The sequence below is a fragment of the Lissotriton helveticus genome, chromosome 3_2 (assembly GCF_964261635.1).
Source record: "Lissotriton helveticus chromosome 3_2, aLisHel1.1, whole genome shotgun sequence".
Classification (NCBI taxonomy): domain Eukaryota; kingdom Metazoa; phylum Chordata; class Amphibia; order Caudata; family Salamandridae; genus Lissotriton; species Lissotriton helveticus.
The window spans coordinates 395859633-395885727 of record NC_136062.1 but is presented as its reverse complement, the minus strand read 5'-3'; the positions used below and the strand labels follow the sequence as shown (position 1 = coordinate 395885727).

General features: G+C 44.4%; 1 protein-coding gene across 5 annotated transcripts in view; it reads right to left on the bottom strand.

The window, feature by feature from the left end:
- Positions 1-26095, bottom strand: part of SHANK2 (SH3 and multiple ankyrin repeat domains 2) — a 3078421-nt gene that overhangs the window by 541487 nt on the left and 2510839 nt on the right. For 3 of the 5 annotated variants that reach the window (XM_078684308.1, XM_078684309.1, XM_078684306.1), the window contains exon 1: positions 1720-1897. In XM_078684308.1, coding sequence (XP_078540434.1) covers positions 1720-1897 — 178 coding nt within the window. Of the gene's footprint in view, positions 1-1719; positions 1898-26095 lie in introns of those variants that run through there. The other 2 variants (XM_078684305.1, XM_078684307.1) reach the window with 1 other exon arrangement.

Genomic DNA, 26095 nt, shown 5'->3' with positions numbered 1-26095 from the left:
GGGTCGTGGGCAGCCCCTTCTATGGACAACACTGGTGCACATTTTACACTATGATGAGAGTGCATCCCTTAATTTGGACGGGGCATGGACCCAGGCAAATGAGGGCATCCTTTGTTTGAGCTTGCGCTGTATTACAGGTGCAAGCATTAGAGGCAAAGGTGCTCTTGAGAGGTGCACCGATTGCAACTCCTTTTGAGGGGGGCGTGGAATTCCAGGGTCCTACTAGCATGCTCCTGAAAGTGCAGTCACTAACTATACCCACCTGCGGGATTTTTCTGCCGCACTGTGAAATGCAGGCTGCTTTGCTTCGTGTCGTGAAGACTTACAAGAAGCTCCAAATAGCCGCTATGTGTTTCACTATTGTGCTTTTCAAAGTGAGTGTGCACCTACATTCTGAACAGAACATTCACAGTAACATGTCACACTGGCCCGGCTTGCCCGGCGCACCCAGCTGTCCGTTGTCTAATACGGTCCCAGTGGCCCTGTTAACCTGACTGATCCCTTGCCGCAGCTGGTATCATTTCCTGTTACCCGCTGGCGTAGCCCCTCTGTTTATGACAAAACTTCAGCATCTTTCTACTCTCTCGAGCTCTCAAAGCTAAAAAAGAATATGCAAAAGTGAGAGTCACGGGCTTCACACAAACCCTCCACGGTGCTTATGCAGTTTTGCTGTGCCCCTGGGACCTTTCTTTCGACGTTCTGGACAGATGTGGACCGCTGGCCTCACCCCATGAGCTGTGATACCAGGCTCATCCCATGATGACATCACTGGGCCTACTCTCTCGCGTTCCAGCTGGAGCATCAGGCTTGGTTGGCGCTGCCGCCCACTGCCTGAATATTAACAAGATTTCCGCCTGACTAAGCCTCCTAGAAGGGTTTTTTAAATGTTATCTTCAAATACCCTGGCAAGCTTTTCCTGGAACAAAAGTGGAGCATCTACCGAGCCCGAGGGCCACTTCCACAAGGCCAAACTCGCACAGTGCAAACTCGTAGGTCACTGCACAAGCAGTCGGCGTGCGCATCCAAAGTTATGCACAAATGCACGCCAAGATGTGCACCGTGCACGCCAATCTACCCCCCATGCACACCACCAAAAAACACTTACCACCAGGCAGGGCATAGTCATTCAGACACAAATTCGCGGTGTGAGTCGTGGGCAGACAACCACGATAACAGTGTACTATTTTGTGTAAAAATGCGATTACCAATGTCACCTTGCGGCATGCAGCGCGCGCGCTATGGGCACTAATGCAATGGCATGAAAGCAGTGTTTTGGCGGTGTGTGGTGCCGTGATGTCGACACAGATCAGCCCAGATGAAGCAGAATGCAAGTGTCCCTCCAATGCTGACATACATAGATTACGGTAATCCAACTGCACGCCACTCTCCATTTGCAAAGCGTGTCATACGTGCGCGCACAAAACACGAACTTTCTCCCACACAGTGGCATGCACGGAGCTGCATGATGTAGATGAGATCTAAAAAAAAAAAAAGCAAAAAAAAAACCTCACGAGTAGTACTGCCAACTGAGGAGACCGTTGTCTAGCAACCAAACAGTACCAAGAAGAATTCCTGTTTCTTTTTTCACCGCCCATACATAAGGTTTGCAGCACTCCCCGGCCCCGACATGCATGCACAAACACATGCGAACACACGAAGGGCGGGAGGGGGTGCGAGGTGGAGTGGTGGGGGAAGGGGGGGAGAGAGAGGGGGACTTACCTTTGGCTCCCCTGAGGACAAACCCGAAGCCCTCGCTGTCCTTCTTCTGCAGGACCACCGTCTTCTCCTCGATGATGCAGTCACTGTAGAGAGAATTCCGCGGATAACGACCATTATTACAGCCCATGTTCATCATCACTCGAGTCGCAGCTCGGCCCGAGCGCCGGTTCAACATCATCACAGGCAGTTAGTAATCAAAGCACAGTGCAGTCAGTATGCAGGCATTTGGACATGAAAAAAAACCCCACATAAAGCATGACATCAAAAAACTGTAAATGTGCGCGGGCAGAGCCAGCTTCCGGATGGCAACATGGCAGAGATTTCAAGGTAGAAAGCGAGAAGAGGAGAGCCCGGGGAGGACACTGCAGGGGTGCATGAATGGCTGGATGAAAGGGCCAGCGTGTCATCTGTCTGCCAGCCGTGCTTCTAAGGACAGGAGAGCGGGGTGGGGGCAGCGTGGCATGGTGGTTAATGCACCAGCCGCGCGCCGTCGCCGGTGCACCGGGAGAGCCTTCCAGGGATGGCGAGGGGCATTCCGGCGCGCGAAGGGGGCTCGCGCCAGGTGCGCGGCGCGCGCTAACTAGGAGGACGCGGCGGTGCCTCGCGCCCCAGAGCGCCGCTCCATCCCCGCCGAATGTTGCGTGCCGCACGCGCCCCGCGTGCCCATCTGACGGGCTCCAACGCTAGCGGCGTGCAGCAGCTGCCCCGGCGTCATCAGGCGCGCGGTCCCGGGGGCTGCAGCCTCCACCGCCCTGGCTCTGGCATGGTTGCTCCGTATAAGGACCACCTGAGGCTAAGCAGGGTACGCAGTGAGCATGTACAAACAAGTCAGGCTGCCAGGAAGGATGTCCGCAACAACACATCAATGCGCCCCAAATGTAGAAAGAAGTACAATCATGCAACAGGAAAGGAAATAACGAAAGGATTTGTGAGAAAGAGAGCGGGATAGAGGTAGAATTGTATCTAGGTACAGGAAAGCAGCACAGGTATGTTATTGGTTTTAAGTCACTTGATTTCAAAGTTAACACACCTATACCAAATCATGGCTGCTCCCACTATCAAACGTGTGTGATCTTAAGCATATTATCAAAATAAGTTTTAGTGCACTTAATATGTTTCAGAGCATTATTAAAAGACAACCATATTCCTGGGATCTAGTGGCCTGACTAGATCAACTACCCATATGACAACCCGAAATATGACTTTTTCTGAAGAACAACCGGGCATGAACACGTTTTCACTCTTTGACTAGTACATCCACCGTCACCACAAGAGTGAAGAAGAGCTCGTGAGAGTCTGCAAACAGCTGTGGACCTATGTGATGCAGATTGGCACATTTCTGTTTTGATTTCTCAGAAAAGTACACACATAATCCTCGCCATCTCGTACAGTCACAGCTTCCTAGGTGTTTTCACATGAATATACATTTTTATAGAATGTACATTGACGAATGTGTAAATTCCTAGAAAAAAAGTGCATTTGGATTTGCTGAAATATTTTTCCTTGAGTAGAAACAGTTTCCTCTACACGTCCTCCGAATTTTGGGTGCTTCCTCCCCACTATGGATACCGATTGTTCCTTTGTTTTTACGAGGTGTATATTTCTGATCGTATCTGGGGGAGCGAGTGGCCTGTGTAAAACTGAAAAACTATGTGAATACCCATAATTTCACAGGTTTGTGGGTGGTCATCACTTTTACATAAGACTCCTTAAATGGAATTCTCAAGGCAGCAGATTCATTGGCTTGAATTTCTACATCAGCCTGTGCAACAATAGGTGTGGGAAAATTGATTGATCAGTGTAAAGTCACGTTATGTGAGTACGAAAAGGGAATTGCACTCATAAACACCCAAGTAAACGTATTAACACAGCTGGTCTTGTTCAGACCTCTCAGGTCAGTACCCCTTTATCTGCAAGTGTGTAGCTACAAGTCACTACATGCTGAAATAAACAAATAATCACTCCAACATATGAGCTACATTAAAAAGGAGACTGTTGTTCAAAATTGAAATTCGAATGTCACTGTATTTTTTTAACTACTGTGCAGAGGAAGGAAGGCAGACTATTTAATAAAACCTCCTATGCTGTAAATATATGCACACATTATTGAAATAAGACAGAGCACGAGTCCATAACATATATATCTATTTATTACCATTCTCGAGTGTGGGAAGAGGCCATAAATGAGTCATGATGTCCATTCTCTTGTGAACATTGGCAATAAATAGCAAATAACACTTGCACAATTGCTCTTAGAAGGGGTGAAAACACAACATAGCCTCGTTAGCAAGTAAATGGTCTTTTAAAACCTGTGAAGTACTCAGGTGCGGCTGTGTGTGTGCACGGCAAGCTGCCTCAGCCTGGGCAGACTTTCTCAGTTGTTAGTTTGCACAACATTGAATGTCATTAGTTTGCAGATATCCTTAGACTGTGTTGAAAGGGATGTCATCTTATCATTTGGTAACAATGATTTCGTAATATTTTTGTGGTTTCATTATTGACTGTTTATTTTGTTTTTTGTATTGGCACTACAGAATTTGGAAAGTAAATACATTGGACATCTGCACCAGGCAATACTTGAGTGAGATGGTATTCTTTGAAATGCCCTTTACAATGTATAATTTTGGCAAACATCTGCATTTATCGTTACTTCAACTTTAAGTATTTTACCACTTTAAAATGGATGCCATGATCGTGTCTGGAAATAGCAATCTAATGTTTCTTGGTCCTTCGTTTGTGTTTACTTTTGTATGAAGTATTCAATCCACCTTACTTCCGGTGTGTGATCAAGACTGGTTTGCAGTCGAAACGCGTAACTGTAATAAAGAGAACTGCCTGCAGTAATTTTGGTTTATATGGAATCTGTATTTCCGTTGTGCTCCAACGGCCTTGGCGTACCAGCTACCTTAGGCGAGGGAGAACAGACGGAGCATACTTGTGGAATATATATATATATAAATATATATATATTCTCGCTCCTCCGCACCTTTTCAGAAAACGGGACACTCGTAGGTGGGTGCCGCTGACACGGTGGTGCTCCGTGTTCATATAGCGCTCAAGGGTATTCTCTCCCAGCTGGGAAGAAAAGATAGCAGCACTCACGGGATTATTTATCAGCTTCAGTTTATTTCCAACGCTTCACAAACGCGTTTCGGGGTTCTCACTTCTTCAGTGTGTTTACCTTATGCAAACTGAGGCGACATTTTTAACCACAGGGAACATATATAGAAAACAATGTAGGACTACTCGCCACAACTGTTCAGTGGTCGCCATCTTGTAGTGTGCAAAACCCGCAATGTTAAATACATATATATATACACTTCTATACATATCTACATCACTATATACAATATATACATCAATGTATTTACATCTTGTGCAATCGCGCAACTTCGTGTGATTCGGTATAATACCGGATTCGGTTTTAGGGCACACCACTAATCAGAATATTGCCGTGGATCGGTCAAAGGCGATTCCTATGTACGGAACCGCCCTGTCTCACTACGATCTCGCCGTGTATCGGCTTGTCCATCATCTGTTACAGATAGTTCATAAAATATCAAGATTGTTATCGTACATTTAAGAACATTTCATACGAAAATGGCTCAACCTAGCTCCCTAGGTGGACTGTTAGTTCCTCTCTGCTGTTCAAACCTCTGGGAGTCTTAGTTTGTAAATCAATAATGAATCTAGATTCTAGCCTTCTTAATTTGAGTACCCTATCCCCCCCTCTAACATGAAGTGGTACATGATCTAATCCAAAATATTGGCAGTAGATCTCTATTACTCTGATGTTTGATGGCGAAATGCCTCGCCACTGGGTAACTCATATCTTTGTTCATGATTGCACGCATGTGCTCTAAGACCCTCACTTTGACACAATGTATAGTGCTCCCTAAATATTTTAATTTACAGGGGCAGACTAGGCAATAAACCACATGTGTGGTCTGGCATGTTATGAACTTGTTTATAGTTTTTCGTTCTTTCAAACCTGGGATGTCATAGCTTAAAACCCTTTTGCTAGATGCACATGCCTTGCATCTTCCGCAAGGGAAGAAACCTTTCATCTCGGTTAGTGTATTCTGTTTTGGTACAGGGTTATCCAAATGGCTGTGAACCAGTTTATCTCTAAGGGACCTCGCCTTTCTAAAGGTTATTAGCGGAACTGGTGGAATGTCCATTCCAATAATTGCATCGATTTTTAAAACATGCCAGTTCTTGCGTAAGGTGGACCTTATAAAATTGGTGTCTTCCGAGTAGGTAGTAATTAAACGAAACCTACCCTCACTTACTTTCACCTCTTTTTTGTCCGTTAGTAGATGTTCCTCGGCTTATCACTAAGCAACTGACGTGAAAAACAGAGTTCACAGTGTATGTGCTGTGAGTGTCCCTGTGCCCTGCGATATGTTGGTAGTACCAAGCTGCAGGTGCACAAGAGGATACTCCAGCACATTAGAGCCATCAACACTGAGGACGCCACCTATCCGGTGGCACGGCATTTCAAGGAACATCATGATAAACAGAGTCATTTACTGAAATATTTTGCAATTGATTCGGTCCCGCCTCTTCGCAGAGGGGGAAACCGTGAAGCTACTCTGAGAGCCCTGGAAACCCAATATATCCTCGATCTCGACACCAAGACACCACTTGGCTTAAACACCAGTGTTGATTTCTATACCCATCTGTAAATTCCTGTCAATCCCTTTCAATAATCTTTCTCCAGTCAATATAGTTCTTTGATATCTTTTTTCATTAGGGCCAGTACTTAGATGTTGACATCCCCAAAACATTCTTTTGTGAGATAGATATAAAACTGTCACTAGAGTTTCCCCTACATTCTATAGAAGATTTATGATGACTAATCCAACACACTCCCATCATCCATCTAGGGAGGGGTTTTAATATTATTAATTTATTTTGTGTCATCACTATTCACGACACCCTTTACTTTATGTTTTTACTTTTTCTTTATTGACACACTTGTGTTAACACAATGGCTAATATAACCATCAAATACAGGCATTAATGCAAGTTACAAGTGGTTTAGGTGATAGGATTATTGAATATGACATGTGGTATTCACCCACTTGGGTAATATTTTCGTTATGATCATCATAGAGAGGGGTGTGCAGTTCTGAAATGTTGGCAGCATATATTATGTTAGGGAATTGAACACTGTGTCTATCCCTATATGTTATCACATTTCGTCAGTGTGAAAACTTCCCCCCTCTTTTTTTCCCTCTTTCTTTAGATAATATGGTATCAGCTTTGCACGTTGGATGGATCTTTTTAATTTAAAATCCAGTTTGCCTTTTGTACATATATAAATTTGTTACTTAACATTTTTTTAAATTGTACCTTTATTGGCTTTCTTAACGTGCCTCTTGAACATGTCTTCTATGTCTATTACCAGGAACTTGTGTCAAACCAATTATGTATCTTCGTAATTATGCACTAGCACTTTAAAAACAGTCTGCCCCACCCTTAGCGTCATGTGACCAAGGCCTCTGTGTAGGCCGAAACAATATGCTGGTGGTGATGCAACAAAACTGAATAAATATTCTTTTCACTTCTAGACTGGGTCAGCTTTCGTTTGTTCGGATCGGTGGTGCCCTGGGACATTGGGGAGTGCCGGTTCTTGCTGGACGAGTGCAGTGATTACCTACTGGCGGTCGCCAGTAGGTATATATAGTTAGGATTTGTTCTCTATGGGATTTCTGAAAATTCTATGTCTAATAACTTTGGCGTTTGTGGACGGAATTGGCTGAAATTTTCAGGAAAATGGAACATTTAGTTTCTGAGCAGCCCCTGAAAATTTGGGGGGGTTTCGTCAAGGGGGGGCCAAGAAAAAAGGGGGGTCCCAAAACGTGTTTTTAACATTGAGTTTTCCATAGGGCGGTTGGCCTCACTTTTAGCCCGAACGGCTGAATGGATTTGCACGAACCTTGGCAAAATTGTAGGGACTGGTAGCCCGATGTGCCTTTGCTAGGTCTCAATATATGTGCTCCAGTGGATTTTGAGAAATTAACGTTCAAAAAAAGATATATATCTGTAACAGCGGACCGGGCAGCGCTCCAGTTCGCGTACTTTTCGCGTTACGGAGCTTTGTGAAGCGAAGCTGATTGGTTCTCCGGCGTCTGTAAACATTCCAAACAGTCCGTAGTGGCCGCCATCTTGTCTCTCGGTAGGATCGAGAGACAAGAGGAGGCCAAAGCGAAGGGGAAAATGACCATAAGGGGGCATAGTAGATCCTCCCTGACCCCTAGGTTTGATGTGGAGGTTTTAAAAGGGCCCCGCGGGGCAAAAAAAAAAAAAATAATAATAATCGAACGGCTGAATGGATTTGCACGAAACTTGGCAAAATTGTAGGGACTGGTAGCCCGATGTGCCTTTGCTAGGTCTCAATATATGTGCTCCAGTGGATTTTGAGAAATTAACGTTCAAAAAAAGATATATATCTGTAACAGCGCTCCGGGCAGCGCTCCACTTCGCGTACTTTTCGCGTTACGGAGCTTTGTGAAGCGAAGCTGATTGGTTCTCCGGCATCTGTAAACATTCCAAACAGTCCGTAGCGGCCGCCATCTTGTCTCTCGGTAGGATCGAGAGACAAGAGGAGGCCAAAGCGAAGGGGCAAATGACCATAAGGGGGCATAGTAGATCCTCCCTGACCCCATAGGTTTGATGTGGAGGCTTTAAAAGGGCTCCGCGGGGCAAAAAAAAAAAAAAACCAACAACTTTTTTTTGGTGGGGTGCGCCCGGTTAGCGTAACGGGAAGCGGACTGGGGAGCGTACTACAAGGAATGAAGAATGATTGACTTTTAACTTATTGTATGTTTATAGACTTTTTTTTACTTTTTTTTCTGCTGAGTGACGTCTCGGCCTATTTTCACGGGAGGCAGTCCCTACCATCTCGGCGTTTAAGCCCAGGGGGACCGGTAGTGTGGGAGAGATAACGGGGCATATTATCAAGGGGGTTTATCTCCGCTTTTTTGGCTTTAAAAGCCAAGAAAGCGGAGATAAAATTATCTCCGTATTACCTAGCTGTCGCTAACACCAGTTAGCGACCGCTAGTAGGAGATAGCGACCATCTTGGGCCCCACTTTGCATGTCAGTGATATTTATCACTAATGACATGCAAAGTGGGCATGCCAAGATGTTAGCGACTGGAAACAGTCGCTAACATCGCTATCTCCTATTACCAACTTTTGGAGATATTCGCGCTAAGCGCGAATATCTCCAAAAAGTAACACCTGCCCTGAGCAGTTCTTAGCCATGTTATCCAATGGGAGGTGGATAACATGGCTAAGAGCATTAGCTCGGTAATGCATGAATATCGCTGACTTTTCAGCGATATTAATGCATTGCGGCCGTTTTTTATCGCATTTGCGATAAACCTTGATAATAGCAAGGTTTATCTGCGATAATTTCTGACGATGCTTAGCGGTAAAAAATTTGTTGCTAAGCATCGTTAGGGATAAATATCGCTTAACTTTGGTAATATGCCCCAACGTCTGTTAACGTTCGATTCGAAGGAAATCAGGAAGTGTTGAAAAACATTGTCTGCGCCATCTTGCCTTTTTTCAAATGCCACACTTTTGTCGTGCACGGCAGCCATTTTAGATGACTTGACCAGACCCACTCTCTGCACGCTGTCGATCCTTAGCATGGCTCCCCACCCTCGCAAGCATCTCCCTCAGGCACTGGTCACCCCCACTCTCTGTCTTATGCATGGGCAATAAACCTCCCCCCATCTGCGCTACTCTTCCCTGAGAATCACACCCTGTGCCCGCCCGACACCTCCCTTTCGCCCTATTCACTACCGCACCCTCTGACACTCCTCTTCCTCTGTGTCCGATTGTCCAGGCCGGTCCCAGGCTATCAGCTAGCCTTGCAGATGTAGTTTATGGCCCCAGCTGTAAAGAATCACCCCTCTTCAAAGGAGTTATAGTAGATCAAGGCCCACACCCGATGAGATCCGTCACACCACACGCGTTCCTACTATCTGAAAACCATCCTGTATTGTGATTGGGGAGGGGACCCAGCCTGAAGCGGAAGATTCCAGGGATGACTCTTTGTACATCAAAGTTTTTACAATTATGTGTCACATAAAAAATATATAGCACTCCAACAAAGTAGTAGGATTCTAAAACTTTAATAACTTATAAATATATACAACAAAACAAAAACAGTAAAAACATTTAAACATTTTTAGGGAAAAAGAAGGAACAATGGTCAGTAGCGGTCGGTTGTGCGAATAGTCCCAAGGCAGCACAACGTCCAGATTTCTGGACGGCACCCAGGTGATGTTGCCTGGGTGCCGCACTGATTTGGGGCGTCCCGGGGGGTGGGTCGTCAGTAGCGGTCTGTTGTGCGAATAGTTCCAAGGCAGCAGAACGCGCTGAAATGTGGATGGCATCAAGGTGATGTCCAGTAAGTTGCCGCCCTCCGAATAACGGCATGGGGCGCCCCGGGGGGGGGGGGGAGGCGGCGTGAACGGGCCTCCCCAGGTGGAGCCTCGTCTGCTGTAGTGGGGCGCCCCTTTACCGTTTCAGTTGCCATTCCGTCCGCTTTTGGTCCACTGTGTCAAAATCCGCAATTCAGCTGAGTTTCGCCCACTCTTGCGGTGCAGCGATAGGCGGCTGTCACAGGACTCTCAAAATGGCGGCAGGCTCTTTCCTTTTTGGGCCTGGTCCACTGAAATGGCCCTGGGACACCTTGGAAATCGGACGCTTGTCTGCTAGGTCTTGGACCCCATTCTCGAAAGCGTCCCCTCCGCGTTGAGGATTCTACAAAAGTCTTGGGGGCCCCCGACTCCTGCAGGCTTCCGGTGGGGAGCGGCTGCCATGATTGCTCGCGGAATGACCACGACGGAGCCACGAGATGGTGGTGCTTTCATGCTGACGCCAGCTTCAGTCTGAAACATCCAGAAACAAGGTGGGGCTTTCATCGTTTGGGAAAAAAAAATAAAGTTTTCATCCAATGAAAAGTGTTATTTTTAGGTCATATGATCAAGCCTTCCATCATTAGGAAACCAAAAGTAAAATGAACCAATGAAAAGTTTTATAAACAAGTCACATGACCTGTTATGCGGCATAGGGTATAAAAAGCGTAGAAAATCCGTTGGCACGTGAGGCGGCGTCAGTAGCGGACCGATGTGCGAATAGGCCGAAGGCAGCACAACGCGCCAAGATCCGGATGGCACCGAGGTGGTGTCCAGCAAGTTGTCGCACTGGTGTGGCCATCCTACAATGCTGAAAGTCGGCGTGGGGCGCCCCGTTGGCCTGTGAGATGGCGGCAGTAGCGGACCGATGTGCGAATGGGGCCAAAGGCAGCGCAACAATATTTTCTGAATAGAAGACACCACAAGGCGCTGAGATGCCAAGATCCGGATGGCACCGAGGTGGTGTCTAGCAAGTTGTCGCACTGGTGTGGCCATCCTACAATGCTGAAAGTCGGCGTGGGGCGCCCCGTTGGCCTGTGAGATGGCGTCAGTAGCGGACCGATGTGCGAATGGGGCCAAAGGCAGCGCAACAATATTTTCTGAATAGAAGACACCACAAGGCGCTGAGATGCCAAGATCCGGATGGCACCGAGGTGGTGTCTAGCAAGTTGCCGCACTGGTGTGGCCATCCTACAATGCTGAAAGTCGGCGTGGGGCGCCCCGTTGGCCTGTGAGATGGCGTCAGTAGCGGACCGATGTGCGAATGGGGCCAAAGGCAGCGCAACAATATTTTCGGAATAGAAGACACCACAAGGAGATTCGGTTAGCACCGAGGTGGTGTCTAGCAAGCTATGCAGCTGAGTTGCGTGCGCACTTGCGGCGAATAGGTCGAAGGCAGCACAACAATGTTTTCTGAATAGAAGACACCACAAGGCGCTGAGATTCGGTAGGCACCGAGGTGGTGTCTAGCAAGTTGCCGTACTGGTGTGGCCATCCTACATTCCTCCTCCGAATAACGGCGTGGGGTGCCCGAAGGAGGGGGGGGGAGGCGGCGTGAACGGGCCTTCCTAGGTGGAGGCTCGTCTGCTGTAGTGGGGCGCCCCTTTACCGTTTCAGTTGCCATTCAGCTGAGTTTCGGCCGCTCTTGATGCTACAGCGACAGGCGGCTGCAACAGGACTCTCAAAATGGCGGCCTGTTCTTTGGATTTGGGCCTGGTCCACTAAAATGGCCCTGGGACACCTTAGAACTCGGACGCTCGAATTCTTTTTCCTTTCCTCTACATGCAAAAAAAGGTAAATGCCCGGTACGTTACACGCTTCATCTGCCACGATGTACTCTCCAGAGGAACCGAAAAAAATATAGTTATGGTAACTATACCATGCATCGTCATATGGAGAGGTGGCACCGATTAATTATAGTGCTGCATAAAAGAGAGATTTGGAGGAGAACCCCCGACCTGCCAGTACATTCATCAAAGAAGTGACACTGACAGCATCAGAGGCAAGGGAAACGGTCCCAAATATTTAGAAGAACTTTGGAAAGATTAAAATGACATGTTTAGATTGTGGCAAATTAATTTCATGTGGACAGATGAGTGTTACTCTAATAAATACAGCATATGAACATCATCATAGTCGATGGTTGGTAGAGACATTTTGACTATATCCTGGACCTGCCCGTCCTCGCCCAAAATGGCGCCGGAATAAATGGGACTCGTAACTCCTTGTTGTGTACTGGTTGCACAACCTTGATATCACGAGATACGTATGCAGTTTTGAAGCACATGGCGGGCGGGGACGAGAATAGATTGAATATTTCGATATCCCTATTGATATTAAGTTCTGATGTGTTATTGATTACTGTACTATTGAAAGTTCGAATTAACGTCACCCATGGTACTTGCCCGCAAATGTATATCTAGATAATTTTATTGTAACTGGCCCTGTCGTATTTTAATTATAAAATGTAAGTCCACCGATTCCGCAACTGTTAGACACTTTAGTTCTTGCAACCTAATGGCCCGCCCGTTACGTTCGTCTACAGTGTAAATGTCTACTCATCATATACGATTACAGTTTGCTCCGTGGCCGGCCCACGTGGTTATAGGCCCGTATTTGTATAATGACATTTTCACAATAAAGGTTTTTAAAAGAAAACATGGTAGTAGTATATACATTGGTAAAGTTTTTAATAATAGTCACTGTTTTAGAATCAGTAAAAGGCAAGTGAAATAAAGCAGACCAATTACATGAAGGGTAAAAGGTATAATACGCAGGAACGCAGTAAAGATAAATGGTCAAGGGCTGTTGTGTTTTCTACTCCTGCAACATAAAGTGATCGATAAGAATCTCATATTCAGGCGTATCGACTTTGCTCAACGGCTCCGTCATGGGACGAAGAAACGCCCTTTTTCTCGAAAAAGGAATATATTTTACTTGCAGGACAGTTGTAAATTTTCCGGGAAAGTACATTAGCCTGGAACATTATAACATATATTTAAGAAAAAATAATGTTCGAAAGTAATAAAAAGCGTAATTTTAGGTCATATGACTAAGCCTTTCATCATTAGAATAAGAAAAGTAAAATGAACCAATGAAAAGTTTTATTAACAAGTCACATGACCTGTTATGCTTACGTTACGCGCTGCGCGTCGCGCCCCGGATCACTTCCGGATGCGCTAACGCGGCGCGTCATATGACGCATTACGCGACAACGCAGGTCCAGAATATAGTCAAAATGTCTCCACCAACCAGCGGTAGGAACACAACCCCTTTCAGCAGGCTAAATAGTTCTGTTAAATGACAACAGAAGGGACAGGCAACAAGAACCATCAGTCAAAGAGGGGAGGGCTAGTTCTTCTCTACCGGGTCACGTTGGGGCGCTACCGGAACTGATCGAATTGGTAGTCTACAGTGTTTCTGGATGTTTCAGACTGAAGCTGGCGTTAGCATGAGAGCACCACCATTTCGTAGCTCCGTCGTGGCCATTCCACGAGCAATAATGCTAGCCGCTCCCCACCAGAAGCCTGCGGGAGTCGGGGGCCCCCAAGACTTTTGTAGAATCTTCAAGGCTGAGGGGACGCTTTCGAGAATGGAGCCCAATCTCTAGCAGACAAGCGTCCGAGTTCCAAGGTGTCGCAGGGCAATTTTAGTGGACCACGCCCAAATCTGAAGAGCCGGCCGCCATTTTGAGAGTACTGTGGCAGCCGGCTATCGCTGCACCGCAAGAGCGGGAGCAACTCAACTACATGGTGAGCGAGACGCTGTAGTCGAAAGAGCGGGCGGTAAACAGCTGAATAGCGGAAGAGGCACAGTGTAGCAAAAGCGGGCGGAATGGCAACTGAAATGGTAAAGGGGCGCCCCACTACAGCGTGTCTTTAGGTGAAACGGATTGTGGGACAAAGTCAAGAATGGAAGAGTTACCAAAAGGCAAAAAGTTCCGCTTGATCCCGGGAGCCGGCCACCTATGTCGGGGGCGATCTCAGGCTACACCAGGAGAACACGACTTGGGGAGGGAGCCGGAGCCAAGCGCCCCCTCCGAGTCCGCGCCATCACACCGTCCCTCGGGGGCCTCCGTCAAGCGGTTCAGGGTGGCACTGCATTACATTGTTCACAAATGCAGTCACGTCCTCAAACAGCCCCCACTTTACTTTGAGAATAGTGAAGCTGAAGCAAGTGCAAATAGGCTTCAGACAGTGTTACAAGCACTCCTCAAAACTTTGAACCATCAGAGTGCATGAGTTTCATGCTCGATCGATTGAGCTAGCCGGATCGGGCAACAAAAAGTATAAAATAGTTATGTAAATAGTTGTTTAATAAAATGTTTTACCCTGTTACTTTGCTGGTGTGTTGTATATATTTGTAATATTTGCATAGAGTTTATCGTTATTTTGGGCGGGGTGGGTGGCAGAGCCGAGCTGTATTGCAGCCATCATGGTGTGGAGTTCAGTTCATCTCAATAGTTTCGTGTTTGTCATGAGGGGTTGTTCCTAATGTTTCTATTTTAGCGAGGTCAAAAAGAGATCCCATTAGTGGCCTACTGATTTTGCTCGATTCCTTTTGTTTTTTTACACGATTTTTCGCTATCTGCAAAGACTAAACAGAGTATTGCGACTCTGTGCTTGTTTGTAAATAGAGAATGAACCAAAGAGAACCAATTCTAAAACAGTAAATGCTTGGATAACAATCAATCAAATGGAGAGAGAAGCAGGCACGACGGATTACAACGGGGGCAAAGGCCTGCGTTAACTACCCTTCACTATCTACAGAGAGAGAGAGTACTCCTAATAGAAATGAGGGGGAGGGGGGGCAGCATTCAAAGCAGATCAGTGTGCATAAACACGAAAATGTTTTTACTTACCACGTACTTGACATTCGACAGCTTATGATATTTGCTATTAAAAAACCATTGAAATTCACTGAAAAAACCATAGGTTAGAGACCATATATAGTTAGGAATTAGCATTTAAAAAACCTTGAAAATTCACTGAAAAAACCATAGGTTATAGACCATATATAGTTAGGGATTAGCATTTAAAAAACCTTATTTTACTCACACAAAACCATTGAAATTCCAAATATAGTTAGTTGCACTAACTATATATCGCGCACCCGCAATCCACTGCTGATGATGTCACATATTACATCATTCATGACATGGTCAGTGACATCACTATCGCACGTTGCTGCATGCAGTAAGATGTTAGGTTTGCTAGTACCACTTGTTTTTAGTTTTCATGCATTATCGAATTTCCATGCGAATGTGTAGATTTGACCCAGCTGGTAATCTGCCTGATCCTGGGCAAATTTGTGTACTTTCCTGGCCTTTATTTTGTCTTCATGTTTTTTTAAACGTTCATTGATCTAATTTTTTCTCGCCATTATCCAATCCTTTTTATTCGATTTGCATAATTCCTTTTCAATTGACTCAATTTCTATTAACAGCGCTTGGTGGTCAATCTCAGCGTACCTGATTAAAATATGTACTAAATTCATCGACGCTGTCAAATTGCTCTCACCCCATTCTCTTAGCATAGCTGGATTGGGATTTTCAAAACTCGGAGCAAGGAGTATTCTCAATCCACGGGGCACTCTTTCTACCCCTACATATTTGGTGAGCAATTTGTGCTCCCACCACTTAGTTATTTGTAGTTTCATTTTTTCTCGAGGTTTTTGAGCAATAGATTAATGTCATAGTCTGCCTTGCCGCTCGGTTCTTTTGCGCTTGGAATATTTGTATTAGCCTTTGGTATGTTGTTAAATAATATGTCCGCTGCCGCCTCACCTTCACACACTGCGTCTGATGACATTATGGAGGTTTACCGTGAGTTCTTTCAGAAGCACCGATAGTGCTGTTCTGCGAAAAGGAAACCAACCCGTTCAAGCTGCCATATGTCTCCCCGACCTACACCAATGCCGTATCACTCACCGGTGTGCCTGACGTTCCTTCGCGAGTCCTCCGACTCAAGCGTTGGCGTCTGCCTCCTGGTGTTTTGTTTCTCTGGCTCGTAGGTTTTTTTTTAGCCAATATTCCTTTCGGGATACTCAGCATAGTTTGGTTGAGGGCTGACACCAACTTGTGGAGAGGAGTCGGTTGAGGCGGAAGCAACCAAAATTCCGCAATTAGTATACAACTGCTTCCTGTGCCTCCTTTCGGCGAACACGGAATCAATGGACCACCAGGCAGCTTTGAAATAGCAGGTAAGTTTATATTCTTCCTTTCTACTCACTCCTTGCATGACGCGTTTCGGGCAACAAGTGCCCTTGATCACATAGTGAGCCTGCAGTACGTTGTTGTTTTTTATACATTTGTTTCTTTGATATGCTGTACCACGTGATAATAGACAGTGAAAAAATACACAGTGAAACAGTACTCATGGAACTCTGGTATTGCGAGGCTAATTGCTCTAAGACACAAGCTGTCCTCAAATAGTGACAACATGTAATTAAACATTCTCTCAGTGTGATTTCATTATACACTATAGAAGCTTATTGGAAATTGCAGCTTCAATGCTGGAGAAATGTGCAAAATATACAATTAATATGTGCAAATTACGCAGTCTAAAAACATCTCATCTAAAATACAAATATGTGCAAATTACGCAAAAATGACCTGTGCAAAAATGCAGACATAAGTGCAAATCACTGCTTCAATGCAGAGAAAATGTGCAAATTATGCAAAGATGAGTGCAAACTATGTATTCAATACCTCCTTTCTTCTCCATTCATTGAAGAAATAACGGAACGGACTCCACTTATCTTGGAGCAGCGTTATTTTATTTTGTGCTGTTATCGGCTGCCATGACGTGTTTCGGGCTTCACAGAGCCCTTGATCACATGACCATATGGCAAAGACAATATCTCTGGTTTAATTATTTTAGGTGTGTATATTATTTCTTATGTTTTATTACAATGACTGTTGCTAGAAATTGGGTCTCTAGCTGGTAGTGGTTTGTACACTGTCCAAGTAAGGACCCTCATTCTAGTCAGGGTAAGGGAGTCACACAGCTAAGATAACCCCTGCTCACCCCCTTGGTAGCTTGGCACGAGCAGTCAGGCTTATCTCAGAGGCAATTTGTATAGAATTCTTTTTACACATAAACACAGTAACACAGTGAAAACGCTACAAATTGAGTCTATACCAGTTTAGAAAAATAGTAAATATTTATCTGAATAAAACTAGACCTAAACGAAAAAAATCCAACATACACAATCAAATATCAATTAAAAAAGATTAAGCAAGTTTAGTCCATAGAAATCACTGGATGCATTCTTTTTAGCACAAAGTTCCTTAGATGTGTCAAAAATCAAAGCGGGTTCAAGGAGCAGGAGATTCAACTGTCAGGCTAATTACTAACTATAGCTGGCAGGAAATCAAAATCAGAAGCTTCATCAATAGAAACTGGCCAATAGTATTAACTGATACAATCATGGCACAGAAAATCCTGAAAAAGCCCACATTAACATTGTGGCGGGCTTTATCTAAGCAGTCAACTTTGGTTAAAAACAGTTCAGAGATTAATCCAAGTACATCATGGCTTAAAACCAATTTATTTTTTAAATGCACATCATGCAGGGCATGTAAATTTGGGGTGAATACTACGGAATACATGACCCCATTTAGTACAAAATCCACACTATTGAAAGACAACTACAACTGCCGTACAGAATATGCAGTCTATGTGGTAACATGCACCTGTGGATTGCGCTATGTAGGTAGCACTAAGCTGCAGGTGCATTTAAGAATACTCCAGCACTTAAGAGCAATAGTGAATTTAGATCAAACATACCCAGTAGCTAGGCATTTTAAAAGTGTACATCTGTCTAACCTTGTATGTAATTGTTTCTATACCACCTCTCAGGAGAGGTGGCAACAGAGACAAGCATTAGAAATGCAATCGGGCTCGGATTTATTTGAGTTTGAGCTAATGGCATTGTAAATGCCAATGTATTGTTGCTATGTGTTATGGAGTGTGTTCATGTGGTGTGTACTGCCAGTGATCTCCTTGTGAGTGTGAGAATATTGCACCGTTACTGCCTGTGATGTCCTTCTTGTGAGTGTGAGAAGCTTGCACCTCAGCTGCCTGTGGTCTCCTTGTGAGTGTAAGAAGCTTGCACAGCTGCTGCCTGTGAGTATGAGAAGATTGCATTGTGCATCTCTGTGCTGTGCCTGTTCTTTGTAAGGGACTCTTGCTCTGTTGCTGCTGCTGCCTTGGCACAGTACCTGCTGTGAGTGTGTAAGGGAAGCTTGCACCTCTGCTGCCTGTGGTCTCCTTGTGAGTGTAAGAAGCTTGCACTGCTGCTGCCTGTGATGTCGTTCTTGTGAGTGTGAGAAGCTTGCACCACTTGCTGATGTAGACTGCCCCATACCTGTGTGAGTGATGCTTGCAGTGATGCAAACTGCCCTAAACCTGTGTGTGAGATGCTTGCAGTGATGCAGTCTGCTCGGTACCTGTTGTGTGAGAAGCTTGCACCAATGCATTCTGCTCTGTACCTGTGGTGTGTGAAGCTGATGCAGCCTGTCCTGTACCTGTTGTGTGTGAAGCTTGCACTGATGCAGTCTGCTCTGTACCTGTTGTGTGCGAAGCTGGCACTGATGCAGACAGCACTGTACCTGTTGTGTGCGAAGCTTGCTCTGATGCAGCCTGTCCTGTACCTGTTGTGTGTGAAGCTTGCACTGATGCAGCCTGTCCTGTACCTGTTGTGTGTGAAGCTTGCAGTGATGGATACTGCTCTGTACCTGTTGTGTGTGAAGCTTGCACTGATGTAGACTGCCCCATACCTGTGTGAGTGATGCTTGCAGTGATGCATTCTGTTCTGTACCTGTTCTGTGTGACGCTTGCACTGATGCACCCTGTGCTGTACTTGTGCCTGAAGCTTGCACTGATGCAGCCTCTACTGTACCTGTAGTATCTGAAGCTTGCACTGATGCAGTCTGCTCTGTACCTGTGGTATGTGAATCTTGCTCTGATGCAGCCTGTCCTGTACCTGTTGGGTGTGAAGCATGCACTGATGCAGACTCTGCTGTACCTGTTGTGTGCGAAGCTTGCACTGATGCAGACTGCACTGTACCTGTTGTGTGCGAACCTTGCACTGATGCAGTCTGCTCTGTGCCTGTGGTATGTGAAGCTTGTACTGATGCAGACTCTGCTGTACCTGTTGTGTGCGAACCTTGCACTGATGCAGACAGCACTGTACCTGTTGTGTGCAAAGCTTGCACTGATGCAGACAGCACTGTACCTGTTTTGTGTGAAGCTTGCACTGATGCAGACAGCACTGTACCTGTTGTGTGCGAAGCTTGCACTGATGCAGTCTGCTCTGTGCCTGTGGTATGTGAAGCTTGCACTGATGCAGATAGCACTGTACCTGTTGTGTGTGAAGCTTGCACTGATGCAGACAGCACTGTACCTGTTGTGTGTGAAGCTTGCACTGATGCAGACTCTGCTGTACCTGTTGTGTGCGAACCTTGCACTGATGCAGACAGCACTGTACCTGTTGTGTGCGAAGCTTGCACTGATGCAGACAGCACTGTACCTGTTGTGTGCGAAGCTTGCACTGATGCAGTCTGCTCTGTGCCTGTGGTATGTGAAGCTTGCACTGATCAGACAGCACTGTACCTGTTGTGTGCGAAGCTTGCACTGATGCAGCCTGTCCTGTACCTGTTGTGTGCGAAGCTTGCACTGATGCAGACTGCGTCGTACCTGTTCAGTATGCGAGAGTGCGACTTGCGCTGCTGGGCCTCTGCGGTAGCTGTAGGTGTGTGTCAGTTGAATTGCTGCTGCCTGTGCAATACCTCACCTATGTGTGTTTGTATGTAACGTGTGCACTCGTCTCCGCTGCATATGGTGTTGCTCCTAGTTCATGCGAGGAACTATGCAATTCTGCCTGCCCCAGTTGTACCGCACCCCTGCTTTCAAGTGTAGTTGTGCTTAATTTCCTAACCAAGGAATCCTACTGCCGCCGTGTAGCAGGATGAGAAACTGTTTTCAAACAACAAAAGCGGTGTAGTGTTCATTCTGTGCTCTCCGTCAGCTGTTTGTGAAACCACGACCACGGAAGCCATGTTCTCCAATGTATTATTTGGCCATTCGTGGGCGCACGCGAGGAGCCTCGAGGTTGGGTTCGAAGCGCCTCCCTCCATTATCCGATGGCCTATTGAAAAGATGCGGACATGACATTGTGTTTAGATTGCACTTATATAGCGCTTTCTACCCCTGACGAGGCGTCAGTCACGCTCCCTGACCCGTGCACCATGCTTACACCACTCCGGTATTTTGTGCAGCGCTGTCCAACCAGCGCCAGGCACCCGAGATGCCCTCCCTTGTAACCAGCATTAAAACTGTTGGGATTCTATTTATAAATGTATGCAATGATCCTTATCAGATATAAACCACACATTCATGAGTATGAACTTGTACTTGTCACTGCACAGCATCGAGGCGATGCAGAGACCTACGTTAAAGAATGCATGTTTTTATAAATATTCAGCCCTACAGTGAAACGGACATAAGGGAACAGAAATGTTGCTTTAACGAGCTGTGCGCCACCAGTTCGTTAGTGAGCTGAACACTTTACATATGCCAATTGATAAAAAAAAATCAAACTATGACCGAATCAACAAGAATATTCAGCAAAATTAAGCACACTTCAAGAAAACATTCAACACTTCCTATAAAAAACAAGAACTACAGTGTGGACGAGCATGTATGAGTCATCTTCTGTGAGCCTCGCCTACTGCCTCTCGTCATTTAACATTGAACGCGCTCACCGCTGTGAACGCGTTCGCATCATCTGGCTTGCATTACACGGGCACTCTGACAGCTCGTAATTAAGATTAATCACTCTGCCATGCTCGTTCTCGCACACAAAATGCCACATCGGGCACGCGTACATTACTTACAGCCTATCACTTCAAGGCTACTACATACACAGCACAGGGAAGACGAATCACTGACCAGGTGCCAGAAAACGCAAAGGAATGTGTGGAATTCCTCTCACCAAGGCCCTAAGGATACTTCTTCTTTTTTTTCTTATAACATTAGGATCTCGAAACTCCTCCCCCAGGGGGAGGAGTCCGAGCCCTAAAAAACTACTAAGACAATTAGAGTCGAAAATGATTTTAGAACTGGACTCTAAATCGCCCTGTGGTTTAAATCATAGTGAAGAGTTACGCAATTTCTTGTGATTTTCATGAAATTGAATGTATATATTTGAGAGGCTATCTGAGAACAGATTTGGTGGGGTTGTATGAATTTTTATGACAATTTTAATATTAATTTATGAAATTTTAATCAAATTCTTATGAAGTTTTTATGGGAGCTTTATGGAGGTTTTATGAAAGTTTGTGAATATTTCAAGCACATACGCTCTAGTAATAAAGTATGATATAACTTGATCAAATGCACTTTAACAAATTATTTTGGTATAGGCCTATACCATTTATTTCCCCAACAGTCAATAATGAAGAATTCTGATGGTCTAACGCAAAGCAACTTCCATTAATATCACCATTTAACCTCTGCACTTAACATCTAGCTGTAACACATTGTTTTTTTATTTGTGTTTTAAACAGTTTTTTAACTGTTTTCACACATTATAGGAGGGGAGGAAAAAAAAGCACTTAAAAAACCGTAGGCACTAAGCACTTTAGGTAACACTAAGCACTTTAAGAAGGTTGTACCAACTTTTTTCAACAAAATTATAGCACTGTGCAATATAAAATACAACAGGTACTACAGAAGAAGGGGTGATTAAGCATTATAGCAGATATAAGTAGAAGAGCAGGACAAAAATAGAAAAGACTTTAATTAACCTAAAACAATACTATCTGAGAGGTGGACAGTCATGTCTCTGTATGGGTATCACAATGACATCAAATACACTATGCAGTTAGAAAAAAGTCTTCCAATACATGAGCAAAGTAAATATGTAAATAGTAACTGAATGGAGTAACTCATTTAATTTATTTATTCGTATATTTATTGTGTTGATTGACGGTTGAATATTGTATTTATTTATTTATGTGTATAACGAGACACATTTAGGCCTGCAATAATGCCTTATGTAAAGCAGAATAACCACGTCAAAGTAAATACAAGATGTATATAACTATATAAACAGAACGATCTCAAAAAATATTTCACAATTGCACAGTCTGTCTTCTATGGTGATTATTAGAACTTCAGGTGACATGTTGATGCAATGAATTTAAAAGACCATGATTTGCGGGGCTTCCTCACGTGATCAACGTCACGTTTATTGACTTAAACACGTAATGGTGAACTGGAGCAAGTAAAATTAAGGAGATTGATGCACAAGTATCGGAGTCCGTACTTATTTATCCATCGCAAGGGGATTTGTTTTGGGAAATGTGGCATATATATATGAAAATTCCAAGTTTGCACATGAGCAAAACCGCGCACTCAAGGAGATGCAGTCAGAAAGATTTATTTCCGGATAACGCTACGCGTTTCAACACCCCACGGTGTCTTGATTACACGATCGTGTGATCAAGACATCGTGGGGTGTCGAAACGCGTAGCGGTATCCGGAAATAAATCTTTCTGACTGCATCTGCTTGAGTGCGCGGTTTTGCTTATGTGCAAACTTAGAATTTTCATTGAAATTTACTCGGCTTTGGGTTTGCCGATTTGCCGCGCCACCTGACCACGGGAGGAGGTACCCGGAAGAACCCAGTGTGCCGTTTCCATCCATATATATATATATATATATATATATATATATACATACACAAATATACACATATATATACATGCATTGGCAAAGACAATATCTCTGGATTAATTATTTTGTGTGTATAGATTATTTCTTATGTTTTGTTACAATGACTGTTGTTAGAAATTGGGTCTCTAGTTGGCAGTGGCTTGTACCCTGTCCAAGTAAGGACCCACACTCTAGTCAGGGTAAGGGAGTTACATACCCAAGATAACCCCTGCACACCCCCTTGGTAGCTGAGAGCGAGCAGTCAGGCTTATCTCAGAGGCAATATGTATAGAATTTGTTTTATACATAAACACAGTAACACAGCGAAAACATTACAAATTGAGTCCACATCAGTTTAGTAAAAAAGTCAATATTTCTCTGAATAAAACAAGACCAAAACGAAAAAAATCTAAGCTGCACTTAAAGTCAGGTGGGTGAAAAGGAGAGGGGAAACTTCATTCGGGATGGAGCGAGGAGGATGATTGCTTCTGAGCAGGTATGAAATGAACACGAGGAGGAAAATTAGAGAGATGTTGTTTTGAAGATAAAAAGGAAAGGATGTTTGCATTGGAAGGCTGGGGCGAAGGGGTGAAAGGTTGGGAAGGATGAAATGAGAAAGGAGAGGAGAGACTCGGGAAGGTCACGTTTATATGACAGGGAAAGTAGGAAAGAGTAGATCGAGGCTGCAGGCATTCATGGTCATGGTATGGTAATGAGTTACCGAGTGAGAGGCAGCAAGTTAGGTTCCTTTAAAAAGTGGGTCTTGAGTATGTCAGAAAAACTAGGGGGAGTGAAAAGAATGCATTCTAAGTTTTACTAATCATTGAGACTAAGAAGAGAGGGCAACTTTAAACACGAGATTTTTTGCATTTGTTCTCATATATTGGCTGATGTTACATTAAAGCATGTGTAATTGTTATTTTCAGTTTTCCCTGACGAAGAGCCTCATAGGCCCGAAACGCATTGGATTTTAATAAAACTGCTACGGATGAATGTGGCTCTAGTCGTATTCTTGAAGAGAGGTACGGATGGCCTAGCAGGAGCATTGAATATTTGGGAAATGGCTTTTGCATAAGGAGTATAATTAATTCAAATGAAAGTGTGGATTATTAATGGAGAAAAATAATGACTTGTAAAACGGTAAAGAGGAATATGTGAAGAAAAATAACATTGCAATTGAAATTTTTAAAATAGCTGTGCCAAAGGTTAGGGGCAGAAAGGTGTCCCAATATATGTTGTTGTTCACTTTCTAAAAGAAGCATTTTCAAACATGCAATTTAAAAACCAATATCACCAAAAGATGTATTTTTAAATTGGGAGTTCAGAGCCCCAAAACTGCAAATCTCTATCTGTTCCCAATGGGAAATTACATTTAAAAAATATTTCAAGAGAATCCCCACGTTACTCTTTGGAAGAGATAGTCCTTGCAATAGTGAATAACAAAATTAGCAGTATTTCACTATCAGGACACATAAAAAATCACCAGTACAAGTACTACCTTTTAAATACACTGCACCCTTACCATGGAGCTACCTTTGGCCTACCTTAGGGGTATTGCACATTTAGCAAACGATAAGGTGTGGGTCTGGCAAGTGAATGCACTTGCCAGGTCGAAATAGCAGTGTAAAACTACATTCACAGAAATAGCAGTGGCAGGTCTGATACATGTTTGCAGGGCTATTCATGTGGGTGGCACAAATCAGTGTGGCCCACTAGTAGCATTTGATTTACAGGCCCTAGCCACACCTTGTGCTGTTTACTAGGTACTTATTAGTAACTCAAATATGCCAATCATGGATAAACCAATCCCCAATACATTTTACACAGGGAGCATTGCACTTTAGCACTGTTCAGCAGTGGTAAAGTGCTCAGAGTCATGTCTGTGTGGATGCATACATGGATAAATGTGGCGGCATACAAATGTGATTGGGTAAATTACCAGTTCCTAGCTGGACAAACACACTGTGAGTGATGGTAGATGGATGCCTGCTTGGGTATGGGTGGATGATTTATTCTTTTGGTGTAGTTGGACAGATGAATGTTCGGGTGTGGGTATATGAGATGAATATACCCATTTAAGTGAATAATGCAGTGCTTACTTTGAGTAGGTCGTTTCTAGGGGGCCATCAACACTCATTTTTTAGGACCAGTACTTATTTTTCCTCATCATACATTTACCAATAGCAAGAGAGTGATAAGCAAACAAAGCTTATAGAGGAGGTAGAGAGAGACGGGAAACCCATCACAAATGGAGAAAGTAGAAACCTTCACGAGTGAGGTAAAGGAGGAGGGAGTCTGGTAGTAGATTGAGTGGAGTGAGGTGATTCAAAGAGAACCCAGCTTTGGTATACGGCCGGCTGGCATTTAATGTCATCGGCCGGGAGGGCTTCTGAGCAAAGCTTTGGGTACCGGCACTCCTTTAACAAATTAAGCAATAAGGAATGTATGGGTATTGGTAGAAAGATGTATTAATATGGGTAGACTAATGTCTGAAAATAAATATGGGAATAGATTTATGCATGTTGATGCAAGTATCAATGCATTAGTGTGTATGTGAAGAAGTGTGAGTTGATGGATACGTGAATGACTGTGGGTGTGCAGAGAAGTGCATAAGTGGGGGATGGATGCAAGATGCAGTCCTCTAGAGGTGGGTGTAATTTGGCATAGCTGAAATAATTTACTAGGTTTTCTACACACCTGAAGCCTTCTTTATAATACAAGTGGGCCAGCATTTAGGAAAGAGTGCACATACTAATAAAAAAAAAGCACTATTAGAATATGTTTCTACCTGTCACATGGTACTAATGTGAGCTTTTATAAAAACCTGCTCTCAGAAGCTGTGGGGTTGAACAAGCTACAGTAGTGCTGCAGCCATTAGCCATTAGACATCAGTAGACTGGTCATTCCTGACCCACCTGCTGGTGTGAGGACCACCCATGTTGTGCTTTTGCCTCCTTGCCATCCATGATGGTGGCAGGCTTAAACTCAAGTCACTATTTCTAGCTAATTATTTTCTCTCCCAGGCTGCAATAGAACAACATGTAAAGGGCCAGGCACCATCATGCTTCTCTCCTGATGGGATGATGCTAACAGCATTGTAGCACTCATATGTATTACACAAGAGCTCATGCATAGAGATCCACATTGGGCTCCAGAGGGCCAATAGTGACATTGAGGAATGTGTATGTTCTTGCAGTCCTCAAGAGAACAAAAC